This window comes from Oncorhynchus clarkii, chromosome 4 (assembly GCF_045791955.1).
Source record: "Oncorhynchus clarkii lewisi isolate Uvic-CL-2024 chromosome 4, UVic_Ocla_1.0, whole genome shotgun sequence".
Classification (NCBI taxonomy): Eukaryota; Metazoa; Chordata; class Actinopteri; order Salmoniformes; family Salmonidae; genus Oncorhynchus; species Oncorhynchus clarkii.
In genome coordinates, this window is record NC_092150.1 from 11,640,142 (window position 1) to 11,657,744 (window position 17,603).

Sequence of the window (17,603 nt, forward strand, 5' to 3'; positions counted from 1 at the left end):
CAGATTTTCTATGGGATTAAAGTCTGGAGACTGGCTAGGCCACTCCAGGACCTTAATGTGCTTCTTCTTGAGCCACTCCTTTGTTGCCTTGGCTGTGTGTTTTGGGTCATTGTAATGCTGGAATACCCATCCACAACCTTTTTTCAAGAGGTTCTCACCCAAGATTTGACTGTACATGGCCCGGTCCATCGTCCCTTTGATGCGGTGAAGTTGTCCTGTCCCCTTAGCAGAAAAACACTGCCAAAGCATAATGTTTCCACCTCCATGTTTGCCGGTGGGGATGATGTTCTTGGGGTCATAGGCAGCATTCCTCCTCCTCCAAACACGGCGAGTTGAGTTGATGCCAAAGAGCTCCATTTTGGTCTCATCTGACAACAACACGTTCACCCAGTTGTCCTCTGAATCATTCAGATGTTCATTGGCAAGCTTCAGACGGGCATGTATATGTGCTTTCTTGAGCAGGGGGAACTTGCGGGCGCTGCAGGATTTCAGTCCTTCACAGCGTAGTGTGTTACCAATTGTTTTCTTGGTGACTATGGTCCCAGCTGCCTTGAGATCATTGACAAGATACTCCCGTGTAGTTCTGGGATGATTCCTCACCGTTCTCATGATCATTGCAACTCCACGAGGTGAGATCTTGCATGGAGCCCCAGGCCGAGGGAGATTGACAGTTATTTTGTGTTTCTTCCATTTGCGAATAATCGCACCAACTGTTGTCACCTTCTCACCAAGCTGCTTGGCGATGGTCTTGTAGCCCATTCCAGCCTTGTGTAGGTCTACAGTCTTGTCCCTGACATCCTTGGAGAGCTCTTTGGTCTTGGCCATGGTGGAGAGTTTTGAATCTGATTGATTGATTGATTGCTTCTGTGGACAGGTGTCTTTTTATACAGGTAACAAACTGAGATTAGGAGCACTCCCTTTAGGATTGTGCTCCTAATCTCAGCTCGTTACCTGTATAAAAGACACCTGGGAGCCAAAAATATTTCTGATTGAGAGGGGGTCAAATACTTATTTCTCTCATTAAAATACAAATCAATTTATAAAATTTTTGACATTAGTTTTTCTGGATTTGTTGTTGTTATTCTGTGTCTCACTGTTCAAATAAACCTACCATTAAAATTATAGACTGATCATTTCTTTGTCAGTGGGCAAACGTACACAATCAGCAGGGGATCAAATACTTTTTTCCCTCACTGTTTGTCAGTTGAGCAGAGGTGAGGACGGAGTCAAGCGCAGGACACAGAACTGAGTAATATAACGTACTTTACTCAGAAAATAAATCAGCCAAAATAATCCACGCAGGGATAACAACCCTAACACACACGACTAACACAAACCAGGAATAATCACGCACAAAACATCATGGGAACCAGAGGGTTAAATAGGGAAATAATAATAACTTAATGGGAACCAGGTGTGTACACTCAAGACATAACAAATGGAAAACAGAAACATGGATCGGTGGCAGCTAGAAAGCCGGTGACGACGACCGCCGAACGCCACCAGAACAAGCAGAGGCACCAACTTCGGCGGAAGTCGTGACTTAGGGAGAGCCTAAGGACCCTTTGGGAACCATTTTTTCAAAGAGTGATGATGGAGCATACAGTAACTTTCAATGTACAGAATGTAAAAATACAAGGCCTCATATGAGAATGCGCTCCTTGGGCCTAGGCAGAGTCATAGGACAGTACGTTGTTTTTCTGCTTCCACCATGACAATCAGATACGAGTGATTCAACTGCACAGCCACAGACTGTCTGATCTGCAAGGAACCAGTCAACAGGCAGACAGGTGGTGATTCTTCGCATCAGAACAATAGCGTACAGTAACTCCTGTTTACTCTAAGTCATTTTTCCCAGAATGCAGTCCTGTATTATGGGAATAGGTATGTGGATGCATCATTTGCATGGTAGTTCAGCCCTGGCTCCTGTCATACAGGGGTAATGAGTGCATCTGATTTGCATTGTGGCCTGTTTAGACAGAAGGAAGAAACTCACACAATGAAGGTGGCTGCTATATTTAGCCCTGGCCACTAACAGACACTCAGTCTTCACATGCACTGGATTGGAGGATATGGGCAGTCTAGCTTTCCATTAAATGTTCGTTTGGGTGAAGCATCATCTGGCTCACAGACACAGACAGACCAACACAGACAAAACAAGTGCACAAGTGCACCCTTACATGCACTGTCACAGTCAAACACACACACACACACACACACACACACACACACACACACACACACACACACACACACACACACACACACACACACACACACACACACACACACACACTCCCAGCTCCAAATTCCCCAGTGGGATGTGAAAGGCTATTACAGTAACTTAGTGACCTCACCACTGTGTCCAAAAACAGAGTGACCATTCTCCTGTGGTCAACTGGTCATGTGCTCATGATGGTGGACAGAATCCCGTACAGAGAAGAGCTATGGAGAGGCAAGGAAGTGTATTGCTTGGCCGTATCATTAACAATATTTCACTTTGGGAAGACCCTCAGTGAATTTCATAAAAATAAAAATGGTGAAACTTAAAAATATATATATATTTTTAGATATAACTATACTAAATATAATCACGTCATTAAATAATTTATTAAAACACACTGCTTTGCAATGAAGGTCTACAGTAGCCTCAACAGTATTCTGTAGGGTAGCACCATGGTGTAGCTGGAGGACAGCTAGCTTCCGTCCTCCTCTGGGTACATTGACTTCAGTACAAACATAGGAGGCTCATGGTTCTCACCCCATTCCATAGACTTACACAGTAATTTTGACAACTTCTGGAGGATGTTCTCCAACCTATCAGAGCTCCTGCAGCATGAACTGACATGTTGTCCACCCAATCAAAGGATCAGAGAATGAATTTAGTACTGAAAGCATAAGCTACAACTAGCTAGCACTGCAGTGCATAAAATGTGGTGAGTAGTTGACTCAAAGAGAGAAAGACAATAGTTTAATCGTTTTAAACAAATTAATTTAGTCTAAAATGAAGAAGCAAGAGAGAGAGATTTCATCATTTTTTTCAATTTCAGTTTTACTTACTTAGCTAGTAAATGCAGCTATCTAGTTAAGCCTACTAAAGCACCCTGCTCAAACAGAGGAATGCTATGTTAGCTAGCTTGCTATGACTATCCAATACAACACTGTAACTCTTCAAGTCAAGGTAAGCTTTTGGTTTTACTAATTTATTGTCAACGGGGCTGGTTCAACTTACCTACTTACTGACTATACACTGTAACATTACTGCATGATTGTAGCGGGTTTACTAATGCGTCAGTTATTGAAGCTATGAAGGGAAAAGGTGAGATGAGGAGAGCGCATAGATGCGAGAAAGAATACAACGTGGCTTCTTAGAAAGTAAACGTGTGATCATAGGTGAATTCACTCCGCCGATCCGGTTGAAAAGCATTTCTTAAAGGAAGCAAACGATACGAAACGGGGTTAAATATACCTGCATTTGTCCAATAGCAACTCTTGTTTGCAACTGTTGGACTAATTATTACACCCTAGATCAGCTAGATGCAGGCAAGAGTGTGCAAGGTGGTATTGAACGTGTCTGAACTGTCTGTGTGTTGCACCTACGTTTAAACTTTCATTCATAGGCTAGGTTGTAGCAACCTCATGAGGGTTATAGGGACAATTTGTGTATCATGAAGTAGCCTAAACCTATCGCTGTTACTTTGAACTGGGTGAATGGAATATGAATGACTGTCATCCAATATTCTGTAATAGAAATAAGCACACGCTAATGAAAAAAATGAAAATCGTCCTCCCTCATCTTAAAAGGCCCCGTCTGCCGCTGCTCTCATCTGTAGTCCAGAAAACACAGCTATGTAGGCAGATTACCCACGTTTCCTTATTAGTCTATTGACTTGGCTATCTGCATAACAGAAATAGAATGAATGTGTATGCTTAGCCCATGAATTCAAAACTGTCAAGCAATAATTTGACTGTCTAAAGCAACGACTGTACAGTGCCTTGCGAAAGTATTCGGCCCCCTTGAACTTTGCGACCTTTTGCCACATGCCCAATTTTTCAGTTTTCGATTTGTTAAAAAAGTTTGAAATATCCAATAAATGTCGTTCCACTTCATGATTGTGTCCCACTTGTTGTTGATTCTTCACAAAAAAATACAGTTTTATATCTTTATGTTTGAAGCCTGAAATGTGGCAAAAGGTCGCAAAGTTCAAGGGGGCCGAATACTTTCGCAAGGCACTGTATGTATTAATGGCCCAGGCATCAATCACATGACACCATTCCTTCCTGTGTGAAGACTCAATAGCGCATTGAAGCCAAAGGAAGTCGGTTAAGATGGCATTTCGTGGAGACATAACATGTGCAGTTTGAGCTACTCCAGGAAGTGATGTTGCAGACTAGTTCAGTGCTGCCCCCTCTGAAGTTGTAACTCAAGTTGAAGACCGACCAGGATACTGCACATACTGTGTGCGATTTTAAAATAATCGGTTCAAGGACATGCATCTGGTGTATTAGAAGCAATTATTGGTATCATGATTGTCTTCTAAAACATTTTTATTTACACAAAGATTGACCATGAAGATGAACATTTTTCCATTTACTATAATGGGGAACCTGTTTTCTGCAAACAATGTGCCTGGAGTACGGCCTTGAACTTCCGTGGCTTCAATGACAAGGTGAAGTCATTCTCCCCTGGCCTGAAGGAAGGGGAGGGAGGGAGGGAGGGAAAAATGTAAAAAGAGAAAAGAGAAAGAGAGCGACACAGATAAAGAAAGAGAGAGAGAGAGAGAGAGAGAGAGAGAGAGCGAGAGAGAGAGAGAGAGAGAGAGAGAGAGAGAGAGAGAGAGAGAGAGAGAGACAGAGAGAGAGAGAGAGGCAGAGGCAGAAACAGAGACAGAGGGCAGTACTGATCTGGGGGGAATGATGGAACTTACTCAGACATCCTGGTGGACAGTGGTCGCTGTGACAGATCCATTCATTCTGTCAGGAAGAAGATGAACTCATCATGAGGAGATGAGGAGCCTTGGTCCTGCAACCAGACACACACACACACACACGCACTCACACACAAATTCCAAATAGCATGGCAAAATCAACTCAATGTCACTTCAAACTGAGTTTCTTTTAACCACGTTCAATCAAGCTGGTCTGAGAAGCAGATGTCTGTCTGTCAGAGGATGACGGGGACCCAGAATGAGGGGAGATCAGTGACAGAGTGGGCAGTGCAGTTGTCAAACACAAGTGGTGATTAAAATAGTCCCTCAACATGTAATTATCAACGGAATTCAGATACATTAAGCATGGGAGAATACTGAATACCTCCATGGACATAGATGAGGGTGTTAGGGGTTTGTTGGTAGGGTGACTAAGGTAACCATGACCGCTGTATGTTCTGGATAGGGTTTACACAATAGAAATCACATTGATATTATTTATACTGAACAAAAATATGACTGCAACATGCAACAATTTAAAACGATTTTTACTAAGTTACAGGTCATATGAGGAGATCAGTCAATTGAAATAAATTCATCAGGCCATAATCTATGGATTTCACAAGACTGGGAATACATATCTGTTGGTCACAGATACCTTAACAAATCTGGGCCTCACAATGGGCCTCAGGATCTCGTCACAGTATTTTTGTGCATTCAAATTGCTATCAGCAAACTGCTCACCCACACGACGCCATACACGTGGTCTACGGTTGTTAGGCCGGTTGGATGTACTGCCAAATTCTCAAAAACAACGTTGGAGGCGGCTTATGGTAGAAAAATGAACATTCCATTCTCTGGCAACAGCTCTGGTAGACATTCCTGCAGTCAGCATGCCAATTGCCCGCTCCCGCAAAACTTGGGACATCTGTGGCAGAGTGTTGTGTGACAAAACTGTACATTTTAGAGTGGCCTTTTATTGTCCCCAGCACAAGGTGCACCTGTGTAATGATCATGCTGTTTAATCAGCTTCTTGATATTCCACACCTCTCAGGTGGGTGGAATATCTGGGCAAAGGACAAATGCTTATGTAAACAAAATTGTGCACATTTTAGAGAAATAAGCTTTTTGTGCCTATTGAAAATGTGTGGGATATTTTATTTCAGCTCATGAAACATTGAACCAACACTTTCAATGTTGCGTTTATATGTTTGTTCAGTGTATGTGGACATAGGACTTTTTATGTCCACTCAGATATTTTTACAGAAGGTATTGATATTTGTTTCGATAAACATTTGCCTTAGCTGTGCTTGGTATTATTGCGAGACCCCATGGATGCATTCATTAACCCTCTCTCATGGAGTTATTCCAAGAATGTGGGATGGCTACATTTCTGAATGACAGACTCCTACCCCAAAGTCCTCGCAGAGGAAAAGGATGCCGTAACTTTAGCAACAGCATCGATGAAATGACGGCAGAGAACATTGACAGAGACCGAGGGAGAGAGAGGGAGGCGCGTAGCCAAGCTGACTGGCAGCTACAGGCATGCACATAACTTTAACTTCTGAAAGTGACGCCACTGGCTACCGCTCCACCCCGTTACTTGCGACACAGAAAAGTTACTTCTTCCTATACACTACTGCTCATTTGGCGATCGGAGCCAGCGCAACGGTTTATAGGACCACACCAGCAACAAGGCTCAGCACATAGAATCAAAAGTAAAGGAGATTTTTTTTCAAGAAAAGGAAAGTTTAAAAAATGCAAGTGCTCACTGGCAAGAAACGCGTGTGAAGTTTTTCTAAACTGTCCGGCATCATGAGCCGACTGTCGTGCTTCGGTGTTCTTCTCAGGGCGTCTATTGTCCTGTATCTGTTTCTCAAAGTAAGTGATTGATTTATATATTTATATTTGACCAAAGAACATCTTGAAAATGTGTATTTAGGTCTTTCTAAAAGCCACAATACTGTGTCATATATGAAGATGCCGAACATTGCACCTGTTGCGCCAGGTAGTCTAACTGTTATTTTGTCGACTCTATGTTAGCAGGTGGAAACACAATTTCACTGACGTAGGCTATTTACTAGTCTGTATAGAAATTATGTAGCCATGCATTTATAAACTAATTCAATAGTAATAATATTTGATTTTTTTTCCGATTTTCTGTCAAATCCATTGCTGGTCGTTCAATTTGAACGGTTGGATAATTAATTCAGTATATGGCAGTGTTTATATTGTGCGATGAATAAGGTCTTGTTAGTATTGTATGCAATTCATGTCACTAATTAGTTATTACACTGACCTTTAGTTTATTTATTGGCATGCAGTACCAGGATTTTCTGCATTTAGTTTTCTAATGTGACAGAATGTCATTGTTCATGGTTTTTTTTTACAAATTATTTCATACAGGAAATGCAAAAATGCCTACTCTGGTATTTGTTCTTGAGGCCTATCATTATTTGTTATATTCTCAGGACTCTTTAAGCTATTTGACAATATTTTCGGATTTCTCATGGAGTCACCACCTGGTGCCTAGGGTATTTTAATGACCAACTCAGAATGGTATCTGACTAGATTGGTCCCCGAGTCTTTATGGAGAGGGAGAGTGAGGCTTGTATGTGAAGATGTGTGAGTCCAACACTAAGGGTTCAGGGATGGAATGAGGACTGTGGATGTGTGTTAGTGAATGTGTTAGTGTTAGCGTGAGTGTGTGTGTGTGTGTGTGTGTGTTTCTGTGTGTGTGTGCGTGCGTGTGTGTGTGTGTGTGTGTGTGTGTGTGTGTGTGTGTGTGTGTGTGTGTGTGTGTGTGTGTGTGTGTGTGTGTGTGTCAATGGAGGCTCTTCAGAGGAGGAAGGGGAGGACCATCCTTCTCAGTGAATTTCCTTTAAAATAAATAGTGAAACATTAAAGTGATCCTTTTTAGATAAAACTATACTAAATATATTCACGCCAACATATAAATGATTAAAACACACTGTTTTGCAATGAAGGTCTACAGTAGCCTCAACAGCACCTTCTAGGTGTAGTACCAAGGTATAGCCAGAGGATGGCTATTTTCCATACTCCTCTGGGTACATTGACGTCAATACAAAACCTAGCAGGCTCATGTTTCTCACACCCTTCCATAGACTTACACAGTAATTCTAACGACTTCCGGAGTCTGTCCGCCAACCTATCAGAGCGCTTGCAGTAGGCTTGGGCGGTATACGGTATATACCGTATACTGGCGAATTTGGAAAAAGCCACAGGACGGTTTTTCAATACCGTCAACACTGCTGAAACTATTTATTTAACATTTTGTTTTCTACATTTGAATATTTGTTGATACGTTTTAAGTAAATACCTGCAGTCAACTTGTGCAATACGTTAGGAGATAAAGAACATTGCATTCTTCATTTTCAGCTGTCACATTACTATATAGCCTATGGTAGTCCCCAGTCATGTGTCACATGGTGTATGTTTGCAAGCACACAACCATGAGAGACCAGAGCCTTGTGAGTCACTCAGTGTCATGCGCCAGGTGATCTAAGTATAGTATGGAATTCACAGCTAAATGTTTGCCAGCTAGATATCTTATAACTATTACGTTAACTGTCTTAAATCTGCTAAATGTCCTGCATTTGGTTTGCTAATTTAGTAGCTAGTTCGCACTCTAGCTAAGTGGTTAGTGACTTCCAAAATCAAGCATGAGCTTTGTAATAACAGAGAATCTCCTCCTGGTTAATATTCATTTTGTGCGTGCAGCAAAACTGTGAGTAGCAATTTTCAGTTACTTTTATAGTTTAGGTCAGAAACTGTATGTTTTAAACAAAATGTTTGCAATGTTATTGTTAGCATTTAGTTAGCATTCACTATGAGAATTCCTTAAAATTTGTTAGCATTTTGGTAAGTGATGTTCTTTGGGCTTTAAATAGTAGTACTTTTTAAATTGTGGACAATTTTTTTAATTGTTTGAAACAAGCATTGTTGTTCATAAAGTGTGCTCAGTAGTTGACTCAAAGAGAGAGAAAGACAATAGTTGAACAGTTTTGAACAAATACATTTCTTCAAAAATTAGAGAAGCAGCAAAGAAAAGAGAGATAGAGAGCTATATTTCATTGCATATTATTTTCTTCTTAGTTTACCTTTCACTTACTTAGCTAACACAGCTAATTTAGCCTATTCAGCAACCTAACTCAAACAGAGAGGAATGCTATTTATGTTAGCTGGTTAAGGCACCCAACACTGCAACTCTTCCAAGTCAAGGGAAGCTTTCGGTATTATAAATGTATTTCCACCGGGGCCTGCCGGTGTAACCGCTAAACCTTCAACGAACCATCAAACAGGCAAAGTGTCAACACAGGACTAATATCGAATCATACTACACCGGCTCTGATACTCGTCGGATGTGGCAGGGCTTGCAAACCATTACAGACTACAAAGGGAAGCACCTGCCCAGTGACATGAGCCTAATGGATGATGTAAATTACTTCTATGCTCGCTTTGAGGCAAATAACACGGAAACACGCATGAGAGCACCAGCTGTTCCGGAAGACTGTGTGATCACGCTCTCTGCAGCCGATGTGAGGAAGACCTTTGAAACAGGTCAACATTCTCAAGGCAGCAGGGCCAGACAGATTACCAGGACGTGTACTGCGAGCATGTACTGACCAAATGGCAAGTGTCTTCACTGACATTTTCAACCATTCCCTGTCCGAGTCAGTAATACCAACATGTTTTAAACAGACCACCATAGTGCTTGTGCCCAAGAACACTAAGGTAATGTGCCTAAATGACTACCGACCCGTAGCACTCACGTATGTAGCCATGAAGTGCTTTGAAAGGCTGGTCATGGCTTACATCAACACCATCATCCCAGAAACCCTAGACCCACTGCAATTTGCATACCGCCCCAACAGGTCAACAGATGATGCAATCTCTATTGCACTCCACACTGCCCTTTCCCACCTGGACAAAAGGAACACCTATATGAGAATGCTATTCATTGACTACAGCTTAGCGTTCGACACCATTGTGCCCTCAAAGCTCATCAATAAGCTAAGGACCCTGGGACTATATACCTCCCTCTGCAATTGGATCCTGGACTTCCTGACGGGCCGCCCCCAGGTGGTGAGGGTAGGTAGCAACTCATCCCCCACGCTGATCCTCAACACAGAGGCCCCTCTGGGGTGCGTGCTCAGCTCCCTCATGTATTCCCTGTTCACTCATGACTGCACGGCCAGGCACGACTCCAACACCATCATTTAATTTGCCGATGACACAACAGTGGTAGGCCTGATCACAGACAATGACGAGACAGCCTATCGGGAGGAGGTCAGAGACCCCCCCCCCCGTCTTTACACTGCTGCTACTCTCTGTTGTTGTCATCTATGCATAGTCACTTGAATAACTCTATCTACATGTACATACTACCTCAACTAACTGGTGCCCCTGCACATTGACTCTGTACCAGTACCCCCCTGTATATAGTCTTGCTATTGTTGTTTTACTGCTGCTCTTTAATTACTTGTTACTTTTATCTCTTATTCTTGTCCGTATTTTTTGAAACTGCATTGTTGTTTGGGGGCTAGTAAGTACTGTTGTATTCAGCGCATGTTACTAATAAAATGTTATTTGATTTGATTTAAACTGCTTGCACTGTACTGCGTGATTGTACACATGGATTGGATTGTGGGTTTATTAACCCGTTAGATCAAGTTTGTTTACTATAACATTAATATGGTGACAACGATGTAGGCTGTGTAGCAGTTAGCGGTTATGGTGTGAAGGTTTGGCTTAATTGTAGAGGTTTTTGCCCCTGGTCACAGACAGCTGATGTGTTGTGCACTGATGTCCACAAGTGAAGGGAAAAGGTGAGAGGAGAGCGCGTAGATGTGAGAAGGAATTATAAAACGATGTGATGATGCTGTATGTGGCTGCTATGAAAGTGACTGTGTGTGCGGGTGATCAGAGGTGTATTCATTCTGCCAATTCTGTTGCAAAATGTAACGAAATGGGGAGGGACCTACCTGACTTTTTCCAATAGAAACCCTTGTTTGGACTAGTGATTACACCTCAGATCAGCTACATGCAGGCAAGAGTGTATCGAATGTGTCACTAGCTAGGTTTCTATCCAATTGGCGACAGATTTTAATGCAAATATTTTAAATATGAAAAAATAAAATATGACATTTTTCCCACCAGTGGTGTGTTTCCACCAAATGGACTTGTTGCAGATAAAAATCATTGCGTGATGACCTAGTGCACACAAAAGTTACTTTTTTGCTTAGGTTTTCATGTATCAAATTAAAAACTAAAGTTCAATGTGTTTCCATTGCATTTTCAACTCCACCTTTCGTTTTGTCACAAAAACTTCTGCGTTATATAGAAAATGTGCCTACTCTGGTCTTGGCACGTGCGCTCTAGCTAACAGCTAGCAGATACAGTGCAGATAGGCTGTGCTGGTAGGCTAGTCTACATGATGAGATTATTATGGATAAGTGAGTATATTTATTGGAAAGGAGCATCAAGCTCATCACCTTGCACATTCACCATCCTGTGAAGTTCATCATAATTTATTTAATCTGTAGTCTAATAAACTGCAAGCTTTCCCGAGTCGTAGTGGGAGGACCACACAACATATGATCACATGACTCCCGAGTTTACTTCCATATGATGGTTATTATATCAATATTTGCACATAAAGTTGTTTCCACCTCCATTTCACACATCATTTATTTTACAGACACAAAAAGTCCCCACCATGTCGAGCAAACAAATGATCTGTCTACATTTATAAAATTGTAACAAAACTTCCAGTTTCCATCACAGCTGTTTTGGTTTTTCTTTATAGTGTATGACCTTACTCGCATAAAAACTGTGGATGGAAATGTGGTTACTGTCTGTAACTTTGATTACTTTAATTTGTCTCTCGACCTGTACACCTACATTATAAAATTATTTTTGTAGGCTAGGTTGTATCAACTGTTGGACTGATGATTACACCCTAGATCAGCTAGATGCAGGCAAGATTGTGCAAGGTGGTATTGAATGTGTCACTGTCTGTGTGTGCACCTACATTGTCAACTTTAATTCAGAGGCTAGGTTGTAGCAACTTAATGAGGGATACAGGGCAAATTCAAGTATCATGTTGTAGCCTGAACCTATCATTGTTTTAGTGAGCTGGGTGAATGGAATACATTCAATGACAGTTATCCTATATGCTGTACTAGAAATAAGGCCATGCTCATAAAAAACATGGTCCTCTCTATTCGTGAGTGGCACTGACTGCCACTGGTGCGTGTGTATGTGCGTACGCTTGTGTGTGTGTGTGTGTGTGTGTGTGTGTGTGTGTATGTGTGTGTGTGTCTCTGACTGAGTGAGAGTGCTGTGCTGGTATCCCGACAGGTTATCTTTTATAATGTATAGACTACAGGAGTAACACTTTAGGTAGAGATGACAGAGAGTCATGGTTAACACTTTACATTGGCATATCACGTTAAACTCTAGTACCTTTACGATTCCATAAACTGCGTTTATTATTACAGGATAATTACATAGGTTTTTCTACTGGTAGCTACTGTGGTATAACACGGAACCCAAACCGGCTGCGTGCGTGCGCCATCGTGCGCTATTGTGCATAAATTTATTTAGTCCCCCTACACCAAACACGATCATGACACGCAGGTTAAAATATCAAAACAAACTCTGAACCAATGACATTAATTTGGGGACAGGTTGAAAACCATTAAACATGTATGGCAATTTAGCTAGTTAGCTTGCATTTGCTAGCTAATTAGTTCTATTTAGCTAGCTTGCTGTTGCTAGCTAATTTGTCCTGGGATATAAACATTGAGTTGTTATTTTACCTGAAATGCACAACGTCCTCTACTCCGACCATTAATTCACACATAAAACGGCCAACCGAATCGTTTCTAGTCATCTCTCCTCCTTCCAGGCTTTATCATCTTTGAATTTATATGGTGATTGGCATCTACACTTTCATAGTATTACCACGACAACCGGCAAAACATTTTGTCTTTCAATCGAGCAGTGTGGGTGGAATAATTGAATAACATGGATTTCTACATTTATTTTGCGACGCTCACGCACGCGACGTGTTCGTTCTGGTCAGCATGTAAGACTGATATCGTAGTGATGTGATGTTATACTTTGTAAGTGATAGTGCGGTAGTTAGGACACAGGATTTGAAAAGCATTCTTCTTATAAAAAGTTGCTTGGGTGACAAACTGTGGTTTGGTGTTTCCTCCCAGCCTAACAGGTTAAAGGTGATGAGGAAGGGATGTGGTAAGGCGATGCCTTAATGATACCTTACCAACTTCTATGAAGAGTACATACAGTGGTCAGTAATGGGAACAGGCCATGGTACATTTGCAAAATAGACTTTTAACCCTGCTACTATAACACAGGAAGAAGAGGGGAACTGCAAAATATTTAATGAGAAGTTGACACAATCGGTCAGTCAGTATATGCGTTCTGCTAATTATTTGAAGGGGTAGAAGAAAAAGGAGAAATGGAAGTGCTGAGAGGAGTGAAAGAGCTCTGGGAGGAATGTACTGTTGGGCAACGGTTTCTTTCCAAAGTGGATCGTGCGAATAGTGATTGGCCGTATGATAATGGATTTATAGAGATTAAGGAAGCTTTATTTTAAACAACAACATTTTGGATATAGGGTTGTTTGTTGAACAGAATGCTTCACTTATATTGTCAGATACTACTGCACTATTGGAGTTAGGAACACAAGCATTTCACTACACCCACAATAACATCTGCTAAAAATATGTGACCAATAACATTTGATTTGATTTGATATTACTTCACATAAACTCCATGTTTCTCTCTCCCATTAGCCTCAGATCGTTTACAGTCATTAAGGAACAATGTTTGAAATGAGGAAAAGCTATGAGAAATAGAATCCTACTATTGCAGCCATTTGAAAGAGCACAATATGCTGGCCCCTGGGGAATTATGGAAGGCTTTGACATTAGGATCCTTATGTGGTTGAGAGCGGGACCCCATTGATAGCTCTCTGGTCCTGCTAACCATGGTTGTGTGTGTGTGTGTGGGGGTGTGTGATATAACAGCGTCTGACAGTGCCACCAAAGGGCTGAATTATCAAATCAAATCCAATGTTATTAGTCACATGAGGGGGAATAGGTTATGTCGTGCCCGCTTCATGACTGTCATGGTGTGCTTGGACCACGTTAGTGTTTTGGTGATGTGGACACCAAGGAACTTGAAGCTCTCAACCTGCTCCACTACAGCCCCGTTGATGAGAATGGGGGCGTGCTCGGTCATCCTTTTCCTGTAGTCTTCAATCATCTACTTTGTCTTGATCACGTTGAGGGAGAGGATGTTGTCCTGGCACCACACGGAAAATCGGCAAATTTAATGATGGTGAGTCCTGGAGTTTTGCCTGGCTGTGCAGTCATGAGTGAACAGGGAGTACAGGAGGGGGCTGAGCACGCACCCCTGAGGGGCCCCTGTGTTGAGAATCAGCGTGGCGGATGTATTTGTTACCTACCCTTACACCTGGGGGCGGCCCGTCAGGAAGTCCAGGATCCAGTTACAGTGGGAGGTATTTAGTCCCAGGGTCCTTAGCTTATTGATGAGCTTTGAGGGCACGATGGTGTCAAATGCTGAGCTGTAGTCAATGAATAGCATTCTCACATAGGTGTTCCTTTTGTCCAGGTGAGAAAGGGCAGTGTGGAGTGCAGTAGAGACTGCATTATATGTGGATCTGTTGGGGCGGTTTGCAAATTGCAGTGGGTCTAGGGTTTCTGGGATGATGGTGTTGATGTGAGCCATGACCAGCCTTTCAAAGCACTTCATGGCTACAGACGTGAGTGCTACGGGTTGGTAGTCATTTAGGCACGTTACCTTAGTGTTCTTGGGCACAAGCACTATGGTGGTCTGCTTAAAACATGTTGGTATTACAGACTCGGACAGGGAGAGGTTGAAAATGTCAGTGAAGACACTTGCCAGTTGGTCAGCACATGCTCGCAGTACACGTCCTGGTAATCTGTCTGGCCCTGCTGCCTTGAGAATGTTGACCTGTTTAAAGGTCTTACTCACATCGGCTGCGGAGAGCGTGATCACACAGTCTTCCGGAATAGCTGGTGCTCTCATGCATGTTCCAGTGTTATTTGCCTCAAAGCGAGCATAGAAGTAGTTTAGCTCGTCCGGTAGGCTCATGTCACTGGGCAGGTCTTGGCTGTGCTTCCCTTTGTAGTCTGTAATGGTTTGCAAGCCCTGCCACATCCGACGAGCGTCAGAGCCGCTATAGTACGACTCGATCTTAGTCCTGTATTGTCACTTTGCCTGTTTGATGGTTCGCCGGAGGGCATAGCGGAATTTCTTTTTAGCTTCCGTGTTAGAGTCCCGCTCCTTGAAAGCGGCAGCTCTAGCCTTTATTAGCAGTGATGATGATGGTGATGATATTGGTGATTATGGTAAGGAGTGGGATGATGATGGGGATGATGATGGTGATGATGATGGTAATGAGGGGATGATGATGAGGATGATGATGGTGATGGTCATGGTGATGGTAATGATGGGGATGATGATGGTAATGATGATGTTAAGCATGGGGATGATGGTTGGTATGATGATGGTGGGGTGATGGTAATGATGATGATAATGTTGATGATAATGGTGATGATGGGGATGAAGATGATGATAATGATGATGGGGATGACGATGAGGGTGATGATAATGGTGATGATGATGATGATGAATGGGATGATGATGGTAATGATGGTAATGATGGTGGGGACAGATAAGATGTCTCAGAGGAGGGCAGGTTTGTGTTTCACAGCTCAAAGGACCCTGGGGTTGAGAGGTCAAGTGGGAGGAGACATTTTACATAATCTCTTTCGTGTTATTCTTCTTGCTCGCTGGCTTTCATTCGTATGCTCTCTCTATTTCCCTCACTTTCTCTCTCTTTTGCTCCCTTTGTATATTCTGTTTTCCTCCATACTGACTACATTGCTCACTCTCTTCCCCACTTTCTCATCCTTCCCCTCCCCCTCTCTCCTACCGTTTCCATCTCTGTACCCTCCTCTCTCATACCATTTTCATGTCTTTGTCCCTCTCTCTCCTACCGTTTCCATCTCTATGTCCTCCTCTCGCCTACTGTGTGTTGTCCTGTCTGTTCCTATCCCCGAGCATCCTGCAGGGAGGGGGACCAGGAATCTGTTTGCTGACAAGAAGTTTGCGGAGGACTGCAATTCTCATTAAAGCATCCCCACAGGTAGTGACAGGTACATGTCAGGATAGTTGCCCTCGCTCCCTTCTGGGAGCCCAATGAAAGGACATGTAAAACGCTGAGGGAGTGATGAAACTGTTGACATTGGATCTGAAGAGCATCCAGTTTCCCCATTCGCCCCTAGGGTTCCATCTCTGTGCCCCCCCTCCCTCCTACCATTTCCATCTCTGTGCCTTCCTCTCTCGTACCGTTTCCATCTCTGTGCCCTCCTCTCTTGTACCGTTTCCATCTCTGTGCCCTCCTCTCTCGTACCGTTTCCATCTCTGTGCCTTCCTCTCTCCTACAGTTTCCATCTCTGTGCCCTCCTCTCTCCTACCATTTCCATTTCTGTGGCCTCCTCTCTCCTACTGTTTCCATCTCTGTGGCCTCCTCTCTCCAACCGTTTCCATTTCTGTGGCCTCCTCTCTCCTACCGTTTCCATCTCTGTGGCCTCCTCTCTCCTACCGTTTCCATTTCTGTTGCCTCCTCTCTCCTACCGTTTCCATCTCTGTGGCCTCCTCTCTCCTACCGTTTCCATTTCTGTTGCCTCCTCTCTCCTACCGTTTCCATCTCTGTGGCCTCCTCTCTCCTACCGTTTCCATCTCTGTAACCCCCTCTCTCCTACAGTTTCCATCTTGGGTTTTAAGTTTGTGAGACTTGCTGGCATGATAGATGATAATAGATAAACGTGAGAGATTGTGTTTTCATATTAAAATGCTGAAAATGTATGTAGTAAAAGCAGAAGGGAAGTTGACATTCAAACAGGGAAGTAAACTGGTTCACCGGTTCCAGTATCAATCATCAATCTTCAGAAGTCATTTATTTGTATTGATTGAAACTTACAGCACCCAACCAAACAAGAAAACAGCCTAATGATAGGTGTTCACATTTGCATTTATTTCATAACAATGAACTTTGCATGTGATTTGTATACATGTGATTTGTATACAGGATTTTAGATGGCAGTATCGTCATGGCCTTTCAGATCAAATAGTCTTGTGTGTGGGTGGTGAGACATTAGCTACAGTTAGGAAAGAGACTGTGTGCTGAGTCACGGCTCAGCAAGTAAAACCGGGAAAGGTACATTGCTTTGCATGAGTTTGTCATGGAATGGATAGCCTCGTCTGTGCCTCTGTGTGTGTGTGTGTGTGTGTGTGTGTGTGTGTGTGTGTGTGTGTGTGTGTGTGTGTGTGTGTGTGTGTGTGTGTGTGTGAGAAATGTCTTCTTTGCCCATAAACTCTTTAATGGTGGGAAAATGGTGAATGGATAGCCTCGCCTGTTTGGGCGTCAGTCAGTCCACCATGACATCTCTCTGGCCAGAGGTTGTTATGTATGTAGCAGTGTACAGGATTCTGCCTCATCTACTGTACATGTACGGGTGGTTTCCTGGACACAGATGAAGCCCAATCCTGGACTAAAAGCAAGGTCGCGCG

At 42.8% G+C, this 17,603-nt stretch overlaps 1 protein-coding gene across 1 annotated transcript in view; it reads left to right on the plus strand.

The window, feature by feature from the left end:
• Positions 1-6,592: 6,592 nt before the first annotated feature.
• The window catches only part of LOC139406432 (receptor-type tyrosine-protein phosphatase eta-like), a 126,984-nt gene continuing 115,973 nt past the window's right edge, over positions 6,593-17,603 (plus strand). Inside the window, exon 1 of the mRNA XM_071149003.1 lies at positions 6,593-6,809. Coding sequence (XP_071005104.1) covers positions 6,744-6,809 — 66 coding nt within the window. The 5' untranslated portion in view covers positions 6,593-6,743. The remainder of the gene's footprint in view (positions 6,810-17,603) is intronic.